This window comes from Vanessa cardui, chromosome 21 (assembly GCF_905220365.1).
Source record: "Vanessa cardui chromosome 21, ilVanCard2.1, whole genome shotgun sequence".
In the NCBI taxonomy this organism is placed as follows: Eukaryota; Metazoa; Arthropoda; class Insecta; order Lepidoptera; family Nymphalidae; genus Vanessa; species Vanessa cardui.
The window spans coordinates 2681918-2708565 of NC_061143.1; the positions used below are offsets into that span (position 1 = coordinate 2681918).

The 26648-nt window shown below is 33.1% G+C and overlaps 1 protein-coding gene across 2 annotated transcripts in view; it reads left to right on the forward strand.

The window, feature by feature from the left end:
* Nucleotides 1-26648, forward strand: part of LOC124538722 (atrial natriuretic peptide receptor 1) — a 355202-nt gene that overhangs the window by 311305 nt on the left and 17249 nt on the right. For both annotated transcript variants that reach the window (XM_047115881.1, XM_047115880.1), the window contains 2 exons: nt 12349-12487; nt 21081-21162. In XM_047115881.1, coding sequence (XP_046971837.1) covers nt 12349-12487; nt 21081-21162 — 221 coding nt within the window. The remainder of the gene's footprint in view (nt 1-12348; nt 12488-21080; nt 21163-26648) is intronic.

Consider the following 26648-nt stretch of genomic DNA (forward strand, 5'->3'; position numbering starts at 1 on the left):
ATGTAGCTGATAATGTTTATTATTTCTAGTTGTGTTTCACAGACATATTGCTTTTGACTATTGTGTGTATATTTATTAACAGACAGCATTAAAATTTAAGTCAGATTTTTTTATATTATACAAATTTATATACCTATCGAATACCATGAGAATTTTCGCTATTGTTTTCTCATAGTTTTTATATTATTTGATATAGAATATATATAGTGTCTCATAAAATTCGATACAAGCTCGGAGTACATGATCCCTCTGCGTTCCAACCACACTGGCGATGTACCGCAGTGTTGTGTATATGTTTGTATCGAAACCACGACGCAGCCACTCGTGGCATCGCCCTGGCATCGCTTCCTAGTCATAACTAAACCGCATTAGACAATGCCAACAATGCTCTTAAGAGTTTCATTTTATTACAGTTGAGCCTGTATAAATTTACTTGGTGGTAGGGCTTTGTGCAAGCCCGTCTGGGTAGGTACCACCCACTCATCAGTTACTCTACCGCCAAATAACAGTACTCAGTATTGTTGTGTTCCGGTTTGAAGGGTGAGTGAACCAGTGTAATTACAGGCACAAGGGACATAACATCTTAGTTCTCAAAGTTGGTGGCACATTGACGATGTAAGGAAAAGTTACTATTTCTTGATGCTGAGATGGCCCAGTGGTTAGAACGCGTGCATCTTAACCGATGATTGCGGGTTCAAACCCAGGCAAGCACCACTATATATATGTGCTTAATTGTGTTTATAATTCATCTCATGCTCGGCGGTGAAGGAAAACATCGTGAGGAAACCTGCATATGTCTAATTTCATCGAAATTCTGCCACATGTGCATTCCACCAACCCGCATTGGAACAGCGTGGTGGAATACGTTCCAAACCCTCTCCTTAATGGAAGAGGAGGCCTTATCTCAGCAGTGGGAAATTTACAGGCTGTTACTTTACTTTTTACTTTACTTTAATATTTCTTACAGCATCATTGTCTATGGGTGACCACTTTCCATCAAGTGGCCCACATGCTCGTCAAAAAAAAAATATTATTCACGGCTGGGACTTTGATAAGACAAAAAAATATATTTCATTTTACATAACTATATAAAGTTAAGTTATCACCGGTTCGAAAGTAGAAACCACTGCGAAAAGCTAGAGAGAAACTCAGTAGTTACTCACAGGTTATAGTAGATAATTGAACAGTAAAATGTTATTATATGTAATTTATATAATCGTTTATGAATGCACGATATTTTTTACTGTGACATTCGATATTTTTGTTAGTCTGAATTAAATCCGTAATATATACTTTTGTTTTCGATTTTATTTCTTAGTTAAATATGTCTACGAAAATTTTATTGGTATGTGTAATTTATAATATTTATATAGTGTAATTTTTAAGTGATGTTTTTATTTAGGTATCGTATAACTGTTAGGCTCTAAAATAAATAAAATAGTATAAATTAATCTTTTAAACGTAATAAAAGTTTTATATAAAACTTACACGTTTATATGTCTTCGTAACAAAATCTTAAGCTGTGTTTGAAAATCAATAAACATAATAATAAGAAATATGCTGAAAGTAAAGATTGAATTAAATATATTTTTTGTTTTCATATTGTATATTCAACTAAAACTATTTAGAAAGAAATTCAAATCCTAAGCCGTATTTGTCGGGTAGCCAACAATCTGTGAAGAAAAGTATATACATTTATTCAAAAGTATTTTAAATTAAATCTTTCCTGAAGAGACGTTGACAAGCAATTTTGTAAATTTTTAAACAGATTAAATCTACAACTGGGTTGGAATGTGGATTCCACTGAAATGAATCGGCAAGATGGACACAGTAGATTTTATTTCATACTAGCTGAATTTGCAACTTTACCCGCGCGACATTTTTATCTTTACGGAGGGTAAATTAAAAGTAGCCTGTGTCCTTCACCGAGATACAAACTATCTAAAGACCAAATTTCATCCAAATCCGTTCAGCAGTTTAAGAGAGAAGTGCTAACAAAGTTACAGTCATCATACATTACTTGGAGGTAGGGCTTTGTGCAAGCCCGTCTGGGTAGGTACACCTAGTTATCAGTTATTCTACCGACACATAACGGTACTCAGTATTCTTGTATTCCGGTTTGAAGGGTGATTGAGCCAATGTAACAGGCACAAGGGACATAACATCTTAGTTCCCAAGGTTGGTGGCACATTGACGATGTAAGAAATAGTTAATATTTCTTACAACGTCATTGTCTATTGGTGATGGTGACCAATTACCATCAGGTGGCCTACATGCTCGTCCGCCAACCTATACCATAAAAACAAACAATCGCATTTATCATATTAGTGTAGACAAACAATACACTCGACGTAATCGTACATATACTTATTTAACAATTTTGTATGAAAATCAAAACTTTATGATAAAAACTTTAATTAGTCATATGTTGATGAATGAAACTGATAATTGAATTATTATTTTGGAGCACAAGCGGAAGGGATTTACTATGTCAGTTCTGAAATTTAGTGACATATTAGTCATGCAAAGGATGGTTAATATGTCTTACATTAGCAATGTTTATGGTCAGTGGTGACCAAATACCATGACCATTTGCCCATCTGTTTAATAAAAAACAACACAATCCATCTTTAATGTATTCATGCTCAGATATGATGTATGATTATCATTTTAACATATTAATGCAATGAGGTGATGAGATCATCATCATCATCATCCTCCTGCCCTTACCCCAATTTTATTTGGGATCAGCGCAGCATGTCTTTTTCTTCCATACTTTCTCTATCAGACGTCATCTTACAAGTAACTTTATTTCTAACCATATCGTCTTTCACACAATCCATCCATCGTTTCCTTGGTCGTCCTCTACCTCTATAGCCATCCACATCCATGCTCAAGGCCTTCCTCACAATATGTTCCTCATTCCTCCGCATTACATGCCCATATCATGATAGCCGCCTTGATATGAGGTGATGAAAAAATAATAAAATATATATTGAGTTTATTAGCGGTTCTTGCTTGCTTCCCAAAATGTTGATAACTTTACATTTTGTTTAGCAGTAAGGCTGTTGAATAAAGAATATTTTGATTTCGTTCTTGTAAATATTAATAAGTCATAAGTCGCGAATTTTTCGAAGCTTACAATTTGAAACCTAATGTAATAAACATACGTCCTTTTTCTTTGACACTATATTTCTAGTTCAATGAACTATTCCTTGAATAATATTTACTGATCGAAATATAATAGAAACATGAGATGGTACAAATTGCTTTCTTTCAAGTTTGTCTCGAGACGTAATGACTTCGTAGGTTTTTGTTATGAAATAAATGATTTGGATCAAACCACTTCTTAGTGGTACAAGGTTAAAGTGCTCTATTATCTCAAGAAAAGTGATCCATTTGGCTTTAATTTTTTTCCCTTTTAATAAAATCTGTCGCAAAGAGCACGACACTGTATACTAAAACCTTTTAATAATATTTTGTTTCTTTTTTATTCTTAGTGATTCTTAAGTGCTTATAGTGTTTTTATATCTTTCTTAACGCGTTAATCAAATGTGACCTTTGCTTATAGGAGCAAGAAGTCCTCTAGTACCAGCCCTAGTTATAAAAATAATGATGGAAAAACTGAGAATATTTTATATTTATAATTAAAGAGATTAAATAAATTACATATAAGTCAAAATACTTTATGATATACAAGCAACGAATCTCCTTATCTTTGACAAATTTTATTTCATTTCAAGTAAAAAAAAAATCATTCAAATCAACACAAAACACGTAGGTGCTATTGTCATAACATTTAAAAAAAATATATATATATTTAAATTTCGAATTGGAACAAGTCACAACAACACGAAGCAGATGGGTTGAAACAAAAAGACGGATATTACGTTTTAATTAAAACAAAAACTGAAACAATACCATTGTCGTTTTTGTTTTTTCAAGTTGTTTTCAGCGGCTTGAGATTCCATCTAAAGACTTATAACTTTGGCTTAAAAATTAATTACTATGATATTGGAAAATCAACCCATTATTATTAGAAATACAGTTTAAATTCTCATGCAATGAAAAAATCTTTTGCCATTTTACAAATAATATTAGGATGAAATAATCATAAACTCATGTCTTTTAAATTTACATTAAAAAGTTTTGTAATGTAACTTCTTAAGAGATTCTTATGTTTTTAGTATATGCAATTTAATAACAAAAATATTCCTCAATCAAAATTATACTCAACCAATATAATAAAGAATATTTTGATTTATATCTTGTCAATATTAATAAGCCATAAGTCGCGAATGCTTTGCTGCTTACAATTTGAACCTAATGTAATAAACATACGGCCTTTTTAAACAAAAAAAAATATATACATCACTAGTACCATGCTACTAGTAGATGGAGCAGTGTTAAAAACTCGTGCATCTTAAACGATAACTCCGGGTTGAAACCCAGATAAGCACCACTATATATATGTGCTTAATTGTGTTTTTAATGCATCTCCTGCTCGGCGGTGAAGAAAAACATCGTGAGGAAACCTGCATATGTCTAATTTCATCGAAATTCTTAGTAGGAGAGGAGGCCTTAACCCAGCAGTGGGAAAGTTACAGGCTGTTACTTTACTTTATGCAATGTAGAAGGTTTTGGAAAAGGTGTTTGTATATAATATCATTACAAGATAACTTCGCTGTTTCATTTACTTTATATTTGACTGCAGGCGTTAGGCGTGAATTGCTTGTCCTTGAATTAACTTATACAATATCCATGCATCAATCCTTAGTTATATTGTTTCAATTTAAAGGGTGGGCGAGCCCGGGTAACAGACACGAGGGACATCAAATCTTAGCTACCTAGGTTGGCAGGGGATTGGCCATGTAAATAGTGATTAAAATCTCTCACGGCGCTACTTCTTTGTGGGGCAAGTGACCATTCTTCATTAACAAAGACAAAAAACTATACATGTGAAAAGCCATTATATATAATTATTTGAAAGACACAAGATACGAAATGAGAACTACGAGAAAACGTATATTTAAGCGGGAAAGTAACAATACAAAGTGTTGAAGTTTGATGGTAGAATTAGTAATAGGTGGTTCCTTAAACGGGTCTATAAAGTACCACCGGTAATGATTTGTTGTTTTATTTATATTAAAAATCGTAATCGCCCGCGGCTTCTGTCATGTGTCAGGCAAAATATGTTCTTTCTTGGAGTTCAAGTTTGCTGCATACTAAATTTCATCAAAATCAGTTCATCGATTTGCTCATGAAAGAGTTACAGACAGACAGACATAGTTACTTTTACATTTATAACGTTAATATAGGTTAACAACGTGTCAGAAATCGTCGTATACAGTTATTGAAACACACAATGCCCTTACTTTACGATCAAATTTAATTTTTATTTTATGACTTATATAAATTTTATTGACTTATTTAAGTTATAAATTCTAAAAAGCAATAATTAACTTAAACAAATCAAAATAATACTGATTTATTTTATTGGTTATACTAATTAACCAGCAGTAAAAGTGTGACAGCGGATTTCATTGAAATGGTTTTTTTAACGATATGGTTGGACGATTCATTGACATTCATTTGTACTTTATGAAAAATATATAAGACTAGTTGTTACCCTCGTCTTTGCTCGCGTAGAATATATTCACAAATTAACTTAAAATATTACGTTGATGATTGATATACAAAGAGGTTTTACCTCTTTCTTTTCAGAAAAGTAGTCTGTCCCTTTTTGCGCTCTAGACTATTTGTATATCAAATTTCATTTAAATTGGTCTAGTAGTTTTGGCGTGAAAGCAAGACAGACAAACAGAGTTACTTTCGCATTTATAATATTAGTTTTCATTTAAATCGGAGAATATATTTCAAATGTATGTGATAATAAAACGTGATGTATAATGAGTTGATTTGGATCAGTGGTAAAAACATCTTAAACGAATATTGGGGGTTCAAACATGTAAGTCCATCTTTTTTTTCAAAAGAAATTTTGTCAGAAGAAAATATCGCCCAACCCACAGAGGGCTGTAGGGGTTGATTCCTACAACAAGCTAAGCTGAGAAGAAATGCTGAATAATGCTAGTTAAAGGATGGTAACTCCGGAGAGTGCTCAAATAACCGAACTCGTCGAGTGCTGAATATACAGTGATTTATTGCGTTTACCAAAAATCTTTTGATTTCGTTTTTTTTTTTTTTTTTTTTAATTTAAAATACAACATCCACAGGCTCGCAGATGCCCGTGCCTTTTTTTACATGTTATATTCACATTTTTGATTTCGTTTTGTATCGCAATGCTGTACTAGCTAAATTAAATTAAAATATTGGCTTATAATTTCAAATGTATGCGATGACTCTTACAGGGTCCCTTACATATACATACAGCTGATCGTAGTAAGAGAGCTTACTGCGATCAGCTGTATGTCATTTATTTATATTTACATACATAGGATCGGAATTGCGATTCAACGGGGAAATGCTGCTAGCATTCTTGCCACCATTCCACGCGGTCAAGATTTATACAGTAACTAGTTTTAAGTTCATATTTGTATATATATATTTAAGCATTTAATGTTGTTAATTCTTATGTTTATATTTACATAAGAATTATTAACAGTTATGTACAAATCTTGATAGCATTTCGCCGTTGAATGATTGAAATTAAACGGCTCTGCTGTCATCAGTGGATGCAATAAGGCGAGATGTTATACTTTTATGTATATTATGATTTATATGTATATTAATATATAGTATGGGATGTATATGTGAGTTAATATTTATAAATCGTATATCGTTCCGGCTTCTCACATGTAATTATGAGACAGCGTAAATTAATTAACAATACCTTAAAAACACTCATTGATCAGTATCGCACTAAAATGTACAAAATATTATAATTCAAGTTTATATTTACATTTTGCCCTTGATAAGATTTAATCTTTATTACAGTGAACGCAAGAAAATATAATTTTGTTATTGTTTAATTGTATGTGCTATAAATAAATTGATTACTTCCTTAATATTATATTTTTGGCAATGTTAAAAAACGTGGGATAATTTATCGAAATTAATTAAAAGAACGTGCATTACAAAGTAACGTACTGATATCATTACCTGTCAAGGTAGTAGGAGCTGTCAAGGTAGGTCATATAAATACTCACGGTAGCATGCGTAACAGGAAACCGGTGAGTCCCACTCTGACCCCCCCCCCCCCCACCTTCCATCTCGTGGGGGAAGCGTGAAAAGGGACAAAAAAAGAGGTCATATAAATCCTACAAACACTAATACTTAGTAAAATTGTATTCTGACTTGAAGTTAGTGTAGCTAAAGGCACAAGGGTCATAACATCTTACTTTCAAAACTTAGGGCCGCATTGGTAATGCCAGGAATGGTTAATTAAAGCATCTGTGTCTGTATGAGGTGGTGACTAGTTTTCATCTGGTAATTAGCCCGTACTCCTACATTTTCAGTCAAGTTTAAACCATCAATATAGGTTCAGCAGTTTTTAAGCAATGGATGCATGAAAAAACATACTGTTCAAATTTTTTGATATCGGTTAAAGAAGATCGCATCGTGCAAAATTTTTTTTCCTAACATTTCAATCAATACTTTCAACGTGGATGAAAGCATTTTTTTTCAATTTTAAATACTTTGGACTATGATTAAAAGTGTGCAATATTTCTATATACGAAGAAATGGAGTCTTGTAACACTCTTTCAAGGGATGTCTATGTCAATAAACACAGTTTGGAATAGACCGATGATGCGTCTTAATAGTATAACCTCTCCAATCCGTATCAGTACCCATCACAGATATTTTAGTAGTCAAGAATTTCACTTAATACACCAAACTCATCAAGCCTTACAAGTATATGATGAAAACTCTCCATAATTTCAATGTGGATAGAACATTGACAGACTTAAAAAGCACTCATGAAATTACCAATTCATAGACTATATATGAAATTATTTATTACACCTCATGTCTTTGAATCCTGATTTAAAAGGTCAATAACCTACATTGATCAAGAGGCGATCACGATGTCTGGCAGACCTTAAGTAGAACTTAAATTAATTACTCTACCCTTTGACCTACATGCTGAGCTAAGACTAGATTTTAATTGGATCACCTGGATGTCGTACAACTGAGTAAATAATGGAATTACATATGTACTACAAGACAAATGTGTAATACTAATGAGTTCGAATCAAACAATTCTCAACTGATTTTATAAAACGACTATACAGCCATTCGATCATTAGTTATGCTTTAATTAACAGTAATAGTTTTGGTTGAGCTAGCCAGTGTTTCAAAAGATATCCTATGTTTAATGATATTGTGAGGGTGAATTAATTTAGTCGAATGTGACATATAATCTTTTGTAATGCAAACAACTTCCAATTGTTCTGACCTTTGAAGATTATTCCACTACGATACTCCAAAAAGCGTGAGGAAGACTTTATAGTGATTTCTTCAAATGTTTTCTAAGGTCGAGAGGATTTGAAATTGAATCCTTTTCACTCTATGCCATTTCGAATTTAATACAAAATAAATTACTAAATAAAATTACTATTAAACACTTGATATATTTAATAGCGTGTAATTTACGACTTTTATTACCTAGTCTGCATAATTATTATTTATTCTAAGTAATATAAATGCTTCCGATGGATATTTGAGACCAATCGATATCGTGTTACAAATACTGTCTTTATTTTATTAACGACATAAAAAGTCGTTTGACATTCAACATTAGGTAAAGCTTTTATTGCATAAAAATATGTTAAATCATATATAAGAGTGAACTAGCAGTAATTGTTACGTATGAACAAAGCCTTATAAGTAAAGTAAAACAGCCTGTAAATTTCCCACTGCTGGGATAAGGCCTCCTCTTCCATTAAGAAGAGAGTTTGGAACATTTCTGTTCCAATGCGGGTTGGTTGAAAGCTCATGTGGCAGAATTTCGATGAAATTACACACATGCTTTCCTCAAGATGTTTTCCTTCACCGATGAGCACGAGATGAATTATAAACACAAATTAAGCACATATATATAGAGTGGTTCTTGCCTGGGTTTGATGCCGAAATCATCGCTTAAGATGCACGCGTTCTAACCCCTGGGTCATCTCAGCTTACAGAGCAAAGCCTTATGCTGCATTATATTGAAAAAACTTTTCATCCCTTTTACATCTCTCTCTTTCTGTTATATACGGATTTATATAATATTAGATATAACTCATTTTTGATTCTTTTTTATTCCACGCGGTATTTTAATAACAATATTATTTCATCGACTTAAAATTATTCCAAAGCTTCATTAATTCATTTGAATGTGTCTGTTATTTAAAATATAACATATGTATTATTTTATTAATAATATTATTAATAATAATAATGTTAAATAACTCACAGCAAAGGCAACTTTGATTTTATGCTATAAATTATCGACTGAAACTAAATATATATTTAATTTAAAATTAAGGAACATACATGTTAACTTTATATGTAGCAGAATTAACACTGATAAGAGGACTGGGTATCTTTTTTATGGTATAGGTTGGCGGACTAGCATATGGGCCACCTGATGGTAAGTGGTCACCATCACCCATAGACAATGACGCTGTGAGAAATATTGACTATTCCTTACATCGTCAATGCGCCACCAACCTTGGGAACTTGTTATGTCCCTTGTGACTCTAGTTACACCACTCACTCACAATTCAAACCGGAACCCAACAATACTGAGTACTGTTATTTGGGGGTAGAATAACTGGTGAGTGGGTAGGTAAGTTATCCCAATACGGATATTACGCATTATATTTATATTATAATTATAACGTAAGCAATAACCATAACGCGTTATCGTATCGCGTAGCCGTAGCACATAATGCGTAACTGTAACGCGTAGTTGTATCGCGTAGAAGTAACGAATATTAAATACGTCTTCTTAAATGTATTTGTGATATTGGTATTTTAAACAAAGATAGTGATAAGATCTTTGTTAATTTAGTATGTTATATAAGAGCATATAAATAGAATCTATATTAGAACGCGTACAACTTAACCGATGATTTCAGGTTGAGGCCGTGGCAAGTACAAGATTTTCATGTGCTTAATTTGCGTTTATAATTTGTCTCATGCTCGGTGGTGAAGGAAAACATCATGAGGAAACCTGCATGCGTTCGGCCACATGTGTTAAATTATCATATCTATAAATACACGTATTATAATATTTATCTAAAATATTTAAAAAAAATATATTATTATTCGCAAAAAATATGTATACCTGCTTATTTTTTCTTATTTGTTATTAGTTTTTATATAAATAAATAAATATGGATTATGATATAAACGTGAGCCTTCACTGATAACAAGTACTTTTGTGAGAACGGTAAAACTAATTTACTAAAACATCCCCCACACAACGGACGGTCCATTCAAAGAACGATTTAAACACATGACAGTATATAGGGATTACGTTTGTTGTATTATGCGTGGTTTACACCTGCGCTACGTAAATAATATACCTATCTATAGTTTAGTCTTTATTTTGTGTATTTCGGTGATAGGAATTTAATGAAGTTGGTGAATTGACTTATTTTAACTTAGATGAATTTTTGAAAGACTTACTCGTATGTCTCGGTTAGATGTTGATCTAAACAATCGAAGAGAAATCGTTGGTAAAGAATATATAACCAATAGAAGCTTATAAGTAATAAAAAGAGATAGCACTATACTGTCAAAATACTGTCATAATGGCCTTAAGTATTTTTAATTAATATTATTCATATTTTTACTCTATATATAATATATACAGTGATTTTAATTGACTCTGAAATAAATTACCTAGAAAGTGAATAATATTAACTAAGCTTATTTTTAGTAAAAGTAATATTACATATGACATTCGTTTTCTTTGCGCATGTGTAGCTTCAGCTTAAATATAAAGAGTATTAAGGCTTGTAGGCTAGGAGACCACAGTCACTCAACTATAAATCGGTAGAGCTTATTATGGTTTGTATATAGATACAAGAGTTGCTACAATAATATTATAAATGTGAAAGTAACTCTGTTTGTCAGTCGCTCTCCCACGACCAATTTACTGAACCGAACTTGATGAAATTTAGTGTGAAGCAAACTTGAACTCCGAGAAAGGACGTAGGCTACTTTTTCGCCTGATATATGACAACCAACCCCTAAAACAAGCGAAGCCGCGGGCGACAACTAGTATATAATATATGATTTTATTTAATTGTGATACATTTAAATTGCCAAAGGAAAGATTTAGAGCTTTTTGAAAAATGAGTTCATATTCAAGTGAGGGCTTGTTATTGGTGACATTATATTTTTCACCTGACACATGCAGGATTTCTCACGATATTTTTCTTAACAGTTTTGTATGTGTGTGTTGATGACGTATAAAGCAAATTAAAACTCAGTGAATCCTGCTGAGATGGCCCAGTGGTTAGAACGCGCATCTTCGCCAATGATTGCGGGTTCAAACCCAGGCAAGCACCACTGAATATTCATATGCCTAATTTGTGTTTATAATTCATCTCGTGCTCAGCGGTGAAGGAAACATCGTGAGGAAACCAGCATGTGTTTAATTTCATAGAAATTCTGCTACATGTGTATTCCACCAACCCGCATTGGAACAGCGAGGTAAAATATGTTCCAAAGCTTCTCCACAAAGCCAGAGGGGTCCTTAAACCAGCAATGGGAAATTTACATGCTGTTATTGTTGTTGAACTACCTTTATTTCAACTTCTGATGTCAGTAATATTATATATAGGAATAATATCTCAACGTGATCTAACGTATGTTGTATGTTTTTTTCGTATACAGCCTGCTCTTACCGGCCAGAAACTTTTTTTCGTTCTCTAATATTAAAGCTTTGTTTAATGTTAACAATTTAGTTAATTTCAATCAAGAATTATTTTCAATTTCTGCAGATCAACGTCTAGAGCTCTTCAAAATGAGACTATAACCGATTTTTTATTTGCAGCCATAATTCCATAATTACTGGAATAAAAATCGTCTATTTATACATAAGGTTTATAGGATAAATATATCAAAACGAATTATGATTTTCGCTTGATAAGATTTCGACACGACTTAAGATCTTACGGAATTGAACTGCTAAGGTAAAAAGTTCCAACTAAATAACCGCACATAATGAGAACGTAAGACAAACAAAAACAAACATAATTCTACTTATATAAGATTGATTCTATAGGTCATATCAACGAGACATAATGCCTATTGTATCTAAATCTTTAATGGGTGTATTTTGTTTCGTCTAGACTCTTTAAATCACTGAATTTAATAAAACATTTCTTTCAGGTAGTTGCGACGTACGTAGCAGCGAACTCGTCTCTTCAATTCGTTGAAAACCGTCCCATCCACTGGGCGGGGGGGAGGACCACACCCCCTCCAGATACCCCCAAGTGTGGCTTTGACGGCTCCCTTTGTCCTGACAACTGTAAGTAAATCTCGAAAATTCGTATAGTTGTGTATGTTTTGACGAAATGCGTAGCATAGTGAATGTGTATGATAATGATATCGCTAAAATTTTAATAAGACATGAAGAAATCATACAATTAAAATTATTTACCTACCTATGTCAACTCTACTGTATATCAGTATATATAGCCGTTATGTTAGAATATGTAATATATAAATATATTACATACCTAAAAAATTCTGAATATATGTACACTCAGACAATTTTCGAATAAAAATTTAACAAGTATGTATGTATATTTTGAACCAACCGTCGTCCAATTTGGTTTGAAAAAATTATATTATATGTTATATCACATACTCAAAAATATGTATAACAATTAAAAATGATTATTTGTCAAATAATAATAACCTCACAGAACCATAACATAAGTAAGACCACTTTTTACAAAAACAAATAATCCAAAAATAATGTTCATTATCCATTTTTGGTTTCTCTGTCACTCTTTAGATCTGTATTCAGTGATCGGTTACGTCACATCTGTACGTACAAAATAATAATTCGGCGGTCTCACCTACGTAATGACAATCGTTATGTCATTTTATCAATTTCAATAATTTATATTTTGTACGAAATAAATATCTGATGAGTTTGATCTTGGAATATAGATTATATAAGAGCTGATATGGCCCAGTGGTTAGAACGCGTGCATCATAACCGATCATTGCGGGTTCAAACCCAAGCAAGCACCGCTATATGTGCTTAATTTGTGTGTATAATTCACCTCGTGCTCAGCGGTGAAAGAAAACATCGTGAGAAAACCTGCACGTGTCTAATTTCATTGAAATTCTGCCACACGTGCATTCCACCGACCCGCATTGGAACAGCGTGGTGAAATATGTTCCAAACCCTCTTCTTAATGGGCGAAGAGGCCATAGCCCAGCAGTGGGAAATTTACCAGGCTGTTACTTCTAGATATGTCTGTCTGATGTATGTATATGTGAATGCACATGTGGCTGAATTTCGATGAAATTAGACCATGCAGGTTTCCTCACAACGTTTTCCTTCATCGCCGAGCACGAGATGTATTATAAACACAAATTAAGCACATATATATAGTGGTGCATGCCTGGGTTTGAACCCGAAATCATTGGTTAAGATGCACGCGTATCATATCTATCTATTATGAAGGAATACTTTTCTATAATCTTCACTAATGTAGATGATGCATGATTGAGCAGGTTAAAACTCGTGCCACCGCTATTGTGCTCGACGCGTTTTATACTGATTCAGATTTCATAGCTTGAATTTGAGATGTGATAGCCTTTTTTTTTTTTTTATGGTATAGGTTGGCGGACGAGCATATGGGCCACCTGATGGTAAGTGGTCACCATCGCCCATAGACATTAACGCTGTAAGAATTATTAACTATTCCTTACATCGTCAATGTGCCACCAACCTTGGGAACTAAGATGTTATGTCCCTTGTGCCTGTAGTTACACTGGCTCACTCACCCTTCAGACCGGAACACAACAATACTGAGTACTGTTGTTTGGCGGTAGAATAACTGATGAGTGGGTGGTACCTACCCAGACGGGCTAGCACAAAGCCCTACCACCAAGTAAAGCTATCACTTCTTTATACTTCAGAGTATAATAGAGGAAATTTTATGTTTGGATAAGTATTTCGTCGGACACAAGGTATCTTTTTGTAAAAAAATGCAAACAAATTCAATAGTTCTTCCCTGCAAAACATTTATTGGATTACCGGAGGTCTACCGTTTTTACACTTATTTATATTATGGTCTTTGTATTAGTCCGGCTAAATAGGTACCACCCAGTTGTCATATATTCAACCACCAAACACTAATACTTAGTGTTGTTGTGTTCCACTTTTAAAAATCAGTGAACCAGTGTCGTTTATACTGATACTGATTATTGTAGTTACAATAAACAAATATATTTGTTCATACAGAAACTACCAACACGCCCCGGCTTCACACGAATACAATACTGATAATTAATTTACTATAGAATTTGTTTACATACAACATCACATTAGAAACTTCTAAAATTATGAGTGTTTCTTTACTATATTATCCATGTATTATATATAAAAATCTTCCTCACAAATCACTCTATCTATTAAAAAAACCGAATCAAAATCGGTTGCGTAATTTTAAAGATCTAAGAATACATAGAGACAGACAGCGCTAAACAACATTGTTTTATACTATGTAATGATGATACAAGTGAAATCGAACGTGTAAAACAATATACCAAGCACCTTGTTTAGTGACCATTAGTGTTCATGCAGAGTAATCTACAGTCAAAGGCTTTGTAATACTTTAAGATGAACGCCTTAGAAGATCAAAGAAACATCATTGACCTCTGCGCCTCGTACAAGCTAATGATTGAAACACGACCAAGTGGCACTTTTTACTAAAGACCGCGGGCTCAAATCTAAGCTTGCTGGTAAAAATGCCGAACTTGTCCAGTGGTTAGAACGTGCATCTTAATCGATTACGAGCTCAAACCCAGACTGAATATGCATGTGCTTAATTTGTGTTAATAATTCATCATAAATTTCTCACTGCTGGGCTAAGGCCCCTTTGAGGAGAAAGTTAGAAGCATATTCCACCACGCCGCTCCAATGCGGATTGGTGGATTCACATGTGGCAGAATTTCGTTGAAATTAGATACATGCAGGTGTCCTCACGATGCTTTCCTTCATCATCGAGCTTGAGATTAATTAAAAATTTGCCTGGCTTTGAACCTACAATCACCGGTTAAGATGCAAGCGATCTAACCACTGGGCCATCTCGGATTTATATTATATTTAAACAATGGATTATTGTTGCGTTCAAAATCTCTTATTTCAAATAAGGCCGCTTCCTCATCTGTTTCTGACGATCTATTGATTTTCTTTTGTTTACAATAAATCCGTGGGACGTGTTGTTTGCACTCCCTCTTGGTTTAGGCTTTTTTAATTAAAAATGAAGAGATCACTCTAAGCTGCGTTTACATGTTTGTGTTGAATATTTTACAGAGTTTTTTGTTTGTTTAATGTATGCAGTCTTCATGGTATGTGAATTTAATATGACTTATTTTAAATCTTTTAGAAGTTTGCTTCTAGAATATAAAATTTAAATTAAGAATGCTTTAGTTCTTTTGTAGTATTTTCTTGTTTAGCTGTTTTTACAATAATAAGTTATAATATATGATTAGATTCTTAATATGCGAAGTATAAATAATAATGGTTATATTAAGAGGTCTAGCTTAAGCAGAAGCCGAGCTAGCAACACTGAATTCTATACATAAAATAAAATTTGAGTATCTGTTTGTAATATCTATACACATCACATACACCAAAATATTTAATAAATTATTCCCCTGTCTGTATGTTTGTTCAGGCTAATCTCTGGAACGGCTGAACTGATTTAAGGCAACTTTCTTTGGCCGGTAGCTGATATAATAAGGAGCAAATTAGGCTACTTTTAGTTTAGAATTATATATAAAAAATAACAAAGTCACGCTGAAATGTCAAAATACTCGCGCATGCCACCACTCTGCTATCACATCGGTTGCCTCCCACCAACGACCTGATATCACAAAAGCTGAAAAATACAGAATTAATAAGCTATAGTAGAATCTGCCAACTAAACAATATTCTTTTCAAATTCAAACGCGAACGAGGTCGTGGGCACAGCTTGTACTTAATAAATGTTTACAATTCAACAACAACAAACAACAACAGCCTGTAAATTCCCACTGCTGGGCTAAAGGCCTCCTGTGGAATACACATGTGGCAGAATTTCTATGAAATTTGTCACATGCAGGTATCCTCACGATGTTTTCCTTCACCGCTAAGTACGAGATGAATTATAAAGACAAATTAAGCACATGAATCAGCGGTGCTTGCCTGGGTTTGAACCCGCAATCATCGGTTAAGATGCACGCGTTCTAACCACTAGGCTATCTCGACTCTTCGTGAGTCATGGGCTAGTACTTAATAAATGTTTACAATTCAATTCACGTAATGCATTAAAACGTTTTTGTGTATAAAAATGTTTCATAACAGTCAAATGTGTGAAATATATTCAAATTTGCATTCATTTTCGATATTGTATTCGCATCTGTTTTTTTGCGCCAATATAATATTTCGAGCGCTCTGTTCGCCTTTTATTTTATAATTTGTGTTCGTATTAATATAAAAAAGCTATTTGCAACTGTTGGAAAATCCAATTTCGATAAAGCAAATATTTATCGAAAGCAATGTGGATATGGAATATATTTCCAAATATGTATTCATTCTAAATCGTCTATTTAAACAAACCATCATTCATTTATCTTTTTACGATGTATTTGTATCTCAATCGTGAAATGTTGACATCTGACATACGGTGTTACGCGATATTGATACTTGTAAATATACCTATTGTTGTTAATGTCGCATATCATAGTCTGACACTTAAGCCTATTTTCTCCGGTGAGTTAAAAGTTTCTAAGTATAAAATAGCCCTTCAGTGCTCTATAAAACTTCGTGAAACTGAATTTAGTAAAGTTTTACGTATACTCGATGCAACTTCACACAAATTCTTTTACTGGTTGACTGGTAATCTCTTATTCATTGTATCCATTGTAATTTGTGATACAAAAAAGTACTTCGGCTTTTTACGTTAACTAATAATCTTATGCTTTTCTCATGATAATGATAGGTGAACGGGCAAATTAACTACCTGATAATAAGTTGCCACCACCATAGATAATGGTGCTGTAAGAAATACAACACAACACAACACATACAATAATACAACAACACAGAGTACTGCTTTTAAGCGGTAGATTATTTGATGAGTCGAGATGGCCCAGTGGTTAGAACGCGTGCATCTTGACCGATAATTGCGGGTTTAAACCCAGGCAAGCACCACTGATTCATGCGCTTAATTTGTTTTTATAATTCATCTCGTGCTCAGCGGTGAAGGAAAACATCGAAATTCTGCCACATGTGTATTCCACCAACCCGCAGTGTAACAGCGTGGTGGAATATGTTCCAAAACCTTCTCCTTAAAGGGAGAGGAGGCCTTTAGCCCAGCAGTGGGAATTTACAGGCTGTTGTTGTTATTTGATGAGTGTTGGCACCCAGACGGGTTTGCAGAAACCCTAGCACTAAGTACTGGCTTGTAAATCGGCTCGTAAAATATTATGAACGCTCATTCAATACCTATTGAATAGTTTACCGTTTTAAATTGTTACATTTTACATAAAATGAAATTCTGCTGTGTTTTTTTATGTTTAAGGTATCGGTTTCTATACTGAAATGCCGTAAATATTTGCAATGTGCTGATTCTTAAATTTAAATCATTTTTAAAAAATACATTAGAAAAGAAGGCATTTTATTTAATACAAGATTATATATTATGTAATATGCAGTTGTATTTAGCTATCATGGCTTTGTATCTTTAAATGTTGAAAAAGAGTAACTACTGAGTTTGTTGCCAGTATCTTGGTATAATATGCATTCGAAATCAGTGGTAGCTACACTTAATATAATTTAATAAAAGATGATTAAAAAGTGTTTTGATTTTTATTTTTACGAACTATGGTACATACAAGGTACATACAAGTGACGTTTTAAAAATATTTCTATTCAAATTGTTACATATATCCTGATAAGGCGAAACGAATGGTTGTCAACGGAAATGGAATCTACGATCGATTGATCGAATCTTATGACCCAGAAAGCAAGAGAGTATGGCCTGTAATGCGCTCGATGTATTGTTTTATACGATTTGACGTTTATATTCATGTGGAATATGACATTTTGCATTTCATTTCTTTTATGACTTATGGTAGGTCCACATGACAGTCAAGTCTGAATAAATTGATGGCCGCCAAATTATATCAGGCTAATTAAACATCACAAAAAATCACTAAATATTATTAATTTAAATAATCAAACGGTTTTCAATCATTGTGTTTTTCTTAAACACATTATTTCCCGCCGACTTGTACTAATAGTTCCAATTTTTTCATCCAAAGTTAAGACTATTTCAATACACCGACTTTGGTCTGCGCTGGTAAGTTGCACAGACAAAATTCAATAGAATTATTTGTCAAGTCTGTGTGTGTGAACCTACCATTATAAGACTACTAATTTCAAAAGCTTACAAAGGCAAAGAAATATATACATCAGTTCATAGTTTAGAAATTGATACTCTTAAATATTTCCATGTCTGGAATAACAAGAAACGCCTTTCCTACTGTTTTTTTAGTCGCGTATAATTGCCTCCTGTCACAATTATTTATACTTTTTTGTACTCCTCTAGAATGCTTGGAACTAATTACTTCGAACCCTGGTACAAACCTAGGGTCACCTTTTGACTAATTACCTTTTTCTTCCAGACAGTCTTTTTAACCAAAATCTTGAAATATACTATACATACATACGAATACAATAATAAAAAATATATATTCTGCTTTAATAGAATGCCGTATGTACTAACAATATATACACTAAATTAAACTTTATGTATTAGGTTTAGGGATTATAATTGAGTGCACCTGTGATGGACATACATAAACATAGTAATATATCCTGTGCAATTGGCTATTGTGTATTAAGACTGACTACCATAACCGAAAATGTTTGGCTCATTAATTATCTAAGATGTAAAATTATAGATAATTACAAGTAGAAAATCTTTTTATCATACATGCCAGCTTGCTATTTATAAAGCTTCAAGTGTAGTCAACTTTTATACTTGATCTTCGAACAGGAAAAGATAAATATGAATTATTTATATTTTGCGATCCAATAAATGATGAATCGGCTGTGTAGGGGACAGCATTGATTACTATAATACTATTCGAATTATATTAAAATACTAGCTGCGCCTGCGACTTTGTACGAGTTTGAATTAAACAAAAAAATAATAATTTTGTAGCCTATTATATCCTTATTATATCTGTCAGTGAAAGTCCCGTCAAAATGGGTCCAGAGATTATCTGGAATAAATAGACAAAAAAGACAGACAAAAAAATTGTAAAAAATGTTATTTTGGTATATTTACCGTGTATAAATACATATATAATGCATTAAGTAAAAAATGGTTATTTTAATATTACAAACAGACATTGCAATTTTATTATATGCATAGATTAAAAAAGTCGTCTTAACCGATAATGGCGACTTCAAAGCTAAGCACTAAGGATAACACGATCAATCATACATTTAGCGATGGCATCTCAATTTATAATTAAATATATTTTATACTAATTGTACGGCTTCTCTCGCGTTTTGATGCCATTTAATACCAGCAGAAGAACGTGTACGGTTTTCTAATTTTGAAACCGATCCGATCAATATCCAAGCGAGTCCGTGGACAAAGATTAGTGTTATATAAATCCCTGGAATCGTTCCCGGTATTTCCGGTACTGTTATAAAAACTATTTCGAATTTCAAAACAACATCCAAATATTCGACATGGTCAGATTTTGATTATTTCGATAGAGAGTTTGAATTTCGAACTTTTTGTTCGAATTTCAAGCGTCCATTGTAGTTTTGATGCGGTTGTAAGCATTGTTACTGAAATTTTATAAAATTCTTTGTAATTGGACGTTACACGTCTATTTTAAAGAGATACCAGTCATCTGTAAGGGGCATATAATGTTCACATATGTGCACAAATACAGGTGCATTCTCTATTCCTCATTCTTATAAGTCCATACGTCCTGATAGAGATTTTCTTTATAGTAGGGCTTTATGCAAGCCCGTTAGGGTAGATACTAATCACTCATCAGTTATTCTACCGCCAAATAACAGTACTCAGTATTGTTGGGTTCCGGTTTAATCGGCGAGTGACCCAGTGTAACTACAGGCACAAGGGACATAACATCTTAGTTCCCAAGGTTGGTGGCACATTGACGATGTAAGGAATGGTTAATATTTCTTACAGGTGGACCATATGTTCGTCCTCCAACTTATACCATAAAAAAGAGATCTTATATGCATTCCGAGACATGTCAACACACAATTCGACTTCCAAGACTGAGAATGAGAATTAATCAATTGTAAAATACGATAACTTTTTATCGGCCTGATATCAAATTAGACAATTAATTATTTTGTCATATATTTAATTATACAGATATAACGTTAAACCTTTCTTCTTATATATCCATGTTGCACTTCAGTTGCAATCAAATAAGTAATTCTTACTATTGCCTAATAGATGACGCCACTTATTAAAATCGAAACAATTGTTCATAACACTAGTAATATGAATATATTTACAAATTAACTCCATTATTACGTCAATGATTGGTATACAAAGATGAGACCTCTTTGTTATCAAAAAAGTAGCCTGCATCCTTTTACCAAATTTCATTTTAATATGTTCAGTTTTGAAGGCGAGACAGACGAGCAGAGTTACTTTCGCATTTATAATATTAGTATGAAAGTTAGGATTAGTAAATGGTTAAAACTCGAAAAATATTAACTAACGGTATTTACGCTACGATGATATTTAATCAGTGCGAAAGGTATCTACCACCAGTTAGCCTGTTCACATATTATGTAATATATATTTTATGTATTATTTTTGTTTCAGCTCTCCCAGTCTACGCCATATTGAGTATCGTGCTGAGTTCCGTCGTCGTGATCCTGGCTATCCTATCAGTATTTATATACAGGTATGTAGACTACTTACATAAACAAAAAGTAGAGTAATAGCCCGTAAATTTCTACTGCTGGGATAAGGCCGCCTCTTCCATTGAGGAGAGGGTTTGGAACATATTTCACCACGCTGTTCCAATGGGGGTTGATGGAATGCACATGTCGCAAAATTTCTTTGATATTAAACACATGCAGGTTTCCTCACAATATTTTCCTTCACCGCAGAGCACGAGATGAATAATGAACACAAATTAAGCACATATATATAGTGGTGCTTGCCTGGGTTTGAACCCGCAATCATCGATTAAGATGCACGCGTTCTATCCACTGGGCCATATCGGCTCAGCTTCTTACATATTAAGCATCAATAGCTCAATGGTATACGGGCCGCCTAGTGATGTGGAAAGTCGCATTCAATACTATAACACCTTGGACTATTCTCATCCTCATTCCTAGCACAAACTTTAGACTTTTATTAGCAGGACTATATAAAAATTATCCTAGCGACCTGTGACTCGATTCGGAGGCGTTACTCTAACGAGTTTAATTAGTCCTAGTTATGTAAATGAAGATGTCTCATGTAGGTCTATTTCTAGAAAATTTATTGGTACTAAAGATATAAATAGTGATAACAGTGAAAGAAAAAAGGCATTAATATTCAATAAACAAAACCAATGTCACACACACCTGCCACGCATGACAAATTTAAACTTGGTGTTAAGAATTTGTAAGTTCACCTGGAAACTGACGTATTTATAATCAAACGTCAATCAGCAATACATAGTATTATGTATTCAGGTTTTAAAGGTCAATAAACCAGTAACCATAGGAAAAAGGGATATAACATCTCAATCCATAAGTTGGTGTATTGGTTATTCCAATTGTCTTCGGGCCACAAACGCCAACACACAGTATTTGGCTCTTATCTTTGGCGGGCTATTGATACAGCACCAATAGCCCGCCATAGATACATATATATAAAATACAAGTGTACAAGGAATAATATGTACACTCTTTGGGACTATTTAGTTAGTTATACTGTCAACTTCATGGTGGAGGAAAGCGGATGCTTTAGACGAATAAAGAAAAAAGACAACGTACTTTCGCACAAACTTTAATAGGATTTTAAATTATCGACGCCGTTGAAGAATTAACAAAGTTATAATAGAAAATTCTACTCTTGGGAAATGCTCTCCTTCATTATGAATGAAGATTGGGTCTCTTTATAATTATCTATTGTTTGAAAAAGCTTGTTGTCATTAAGGTGTATCTACACCTTGAGGTAACAGCTTGAATCGCCAAGAGCGCTATGCTGCACAAGCCGCCAAGTGATGTCAAAAGTTGCAGCTTGATTCCTTAGGTTCTTATCGTGCCCATATCTAAAACAAGTGATAAGCTTAAAATAAGGGGCAAGTAGGAATATTAGTATTTCTTGATTAATTTGGGGCATAGCTACTCTTCTTAAAGGAAAAAAATGGGTAAACTTTTACTAAAACTCTTCTCCAAAATGATTCGCTTATTCATGAATTTTAGTTAATTTATGAATCTTGTCGAATCGGACCATCATAGCTCGTCATTGTTGACGATTCAGACAAACTCTTTGTAATATTTGAAATTCAATGAATAATGTTTGAATAAAAATAATCGTCTATTTAAAGAAGTTCACTAATAAACCTGTCTCCACAAATTCAACCCGTCATTTTATAAATAAAAAAAAAAAACTTCCAGTTTATCGAACTATTGATAATTATTTATAACTTATCTATTAACGATCGTTGACATAATTCTTTTTTTTTTAATATTTAAAGAAAAGTATAAAAAATAAATGATCTTCATCATTTATCATCATTACATAGTATAAAACAAAGTCGCTTACCGCTGTCTGTCCCTATGTATACTTAGAACTTGGAAATTAAAACGGATTTTGATGTGGTATTTTTAATAGAAAGTGTGATTCGAGAAAAAGGTTTTTGTATATAATACATGGACAATATAGTAAAGAAAAAATGTAATTTCAGAAGTTTCTAATGTATACAAACAAATTCTGTAGTATCAGTATTGCACCCGTGCGAAGCCGGGTTAGATCGCCAGTTAATGATAAAATAATATATACATAATAGTGGGTAATCATCAATTTAACTTAAAAGTGTAATTAATTAAATTAAATACGAATAAAAAAATAACAATAAAATGAATAAATTAAATACACACTAATATTAATGGACAAAAAATGTATTAATGAGTATGCTTAATATATCATCTGTTTTACATAAAAATTGCGCGAATATATATATATATATATATATATATATATATATATATATAATGTGATACATACTTCTAAGACATGTGACGTCACAGGGTCAAATTTCTAGCAGAAGGACTTTCTTACGAGCGTTAAGAGTAAAATTCAAGTTCGAATTTGATAGTAACGTTATATGTAACGTAACTGACGTAAATATGAATTCTGTGTGTTCCTGTGTTTATTAATGTCTATACGTATTATGTGAGAATAGTTTGCCTAAATCATTATTTCTGTGTATTACATAAAGACAATTACGTGAAGAACTCAGCATAAAATACGTGTGATGAAATTTGCAACACCAAAAATGTAATTATTTGAACTACAGTATAGCCACTTAAGTACCCAGGAAATTAATATCCCCATTGCATAACCAACATTGTTCCTATAATTGGTCAAACAAGTGATCTCATTCAAAGTTATAAAAAAAAATGAATAACCCTTGCGACCAAACAATAAGAAGCATTGGTAATATACAGGACTACAGTCTACGCTTTAAATTAATTAGCTATGATTTGATTATATATTATTTGATGTCTAGTAAAATAAGTAATAGACATATACATATGTATGCATATACTATATCAGGTGCTGTACAATATTTTATTTTATTTTTAAATATCTTAACATTTCAATGTATTTATTTATTATGATTATATCTGCTTTGTACACCCCTTACCTCATTATATATCTGTTTTTCTCCTCTACCTTAAGGTTGCCTGGAAGAGATCGCTACTTTAGCGATAAGACCGATTCTTGTGCATCATTCTCAATCCTGTTTAAATTATTTATTTATTGTTGTACAATGAAGAGTCTGTTGATTTTGACTTGATTTGATGATTCTTCACGAAAAGTCTATCTGAAAGATATTATGTATTTCTATATTCAAAATTACAGGCGAGTTTAACACAAGTATCACGATTCTATGATAGTGTAATGCACCAAATTTCTGGTGCTGAAAATTCCCTGACCTGCGTAGCCCTTGCTACACTTTCTTGAGAGTACGGAACGTTTGCAATCGCTTACAAAGAAAAATATCCATAGAAATGCCAATAACTTCAACCTTACTTGATCGTAGGACTTCAAAATGTACCACCCAATCACTACCCATTTAACCCCCAAACGACCATCTATACAAATATTATAAGCGTGATAGTAATTGTGTCTGTCTGTCGTTCTTTCACTATCAAACCAGTGCATCGAATTTGATGAAATTTGGAATGAAGCAACTTAAACTCCAAGGGTGGGCATAGGCTACTATTTTGCCTAAAACGTAACAACTAACCGCTGAAACATGAGCGAAGCCGTGGCGAACAACTAGTTCTTCTTAGAAAGTACTACTAAGAAAGAGTAAGCCAGCTAGCCAACCAGTAATTAGATTAACCAGTAATTAATCCAAAGGTCAATTTACATATTACGGTAGTAGCGCATTGGTGGTTTAAGAAATGATAAATATTTTTCACAGCACCAATGACTATGAGTGTTGATGAGAATTTCCTAAATGCATCCAACTATTTAATAGAAATTCCCTACTCACTATCACAGTATCCGTCTTCACATACGTCTACTAAACACATAAGGCAGGCTAAAATGACGTCGATTTTGACAAATCCTAATACAGACCGCTTGATGTGAATTTTAAATTATTATAAATAAATTATACCTCTAAAGAGCTTTCCAATGTCACAAATAAATATTATATCTCAACGCGCTGGCGAATGAAATAAATTTCGTGAACGTTTCAAATAAATTATTTCTATGGGAAATTTATTTTGATTCAATATGCAATGAATTTTTATTGAAAATAAAATAAATGTAATCCTATTAAACGTTTTAAATTATTTAATGTTTATAAATATTCATTTTATAATTATAAAAAAAATAAGTCTGTTTTTAATTTTTAATTTCTTTATATCTGATAAATGCACATATAGTATAAAACGAAGTCGCTTACCGCTGTTTGTCCTTTTGTATGCTTAGATCTTTAAAATTAGATTTCTTTCAGACAACCAGCGTGGGGGAGTTAATGTAAAAAACGGAAAGTGGGCCAGTGGTTAGAACGCGTGCATCTTAACCGATGATTGCTTTGTTGATGATGATTGAGTGTGCTTAATTTGTCTTTATAATTCATCTCGTGCTCAGCGGTGAAGGAAAACATCGTGAGGAAACCGGCATGTGACAAATTTCATAGAAATTCTGCCACATGTGTATTCCACCAACCCGCATTGGAACAGCGTGGTGGAATATGTTCCAAATCTTCTCCTCAAAGGGAGAGGAGGCCATTAGCCCAGCAGTGGGAATTTACAGGCTGTTGTTGTTGTATATAACGAAACATTATTTACATAATACAAGCACAATATAGTAGAGAATAATGTTGTCTTAAATTTTCGCGATTACACATTGAAATAAAACTAGTTATAACGGATTTGAATCGCGTATATCGACGGATAGATTACCCGTCTACCCGTCTACCCGTGACCACTTACGTTGTAAAGTGCTCGAAACGTCGGGATGCCAAAAATAATCAATATACGCGATTCAAATCCGTTATAACAAGTTTTATTTCAATGTGTAATCGCGAAAATTTAAGACAACATTATTCTCTACTATATTGTGCTTGTATTATGTAAAACTGTGAAAATCGTAAAACTAAGAATGCTGCACTATATTACGTTTCAGCATTGCTAGTTTTTTTTTTTTAAAAAAAAGTTATCATAGTAGTGATTTCGAAGCACAATCGTAGTGAAGATTCATGACGACGTATGGAATGCCATTTGTATAATGATATTGAATTTGCCCTTACGATACGAAACACGGCTAAGCCTGAACTAAAATAAATTGTCTACATCAATTGTAGGTAATTTCGTGTATCGTCCTCACGAAAACAATTTCAACCAACCTTCCGTTATATAAAATTGAGTTTTTATCCGATACATAAGTTTTCAGCTGGTTTTCTATGGATGAACCCATTCTTTGTCACCTACCGTTTCCATATGAGATAAATGCACTCAAAAATATATAAACAATATATCAAAATCGGTCCAGCTGTTCAGAAGGCGATCAGTTATACACGCAGCACACAAACACACTCACATACAAAAATATTTGTACATATATGTACGTATATAGGCCAAGTTTTATTAAATGCTGTGAAAGGTGTGTGTACTACTGGTATTGGTACTGTTTTAAAGTAGATGTTTT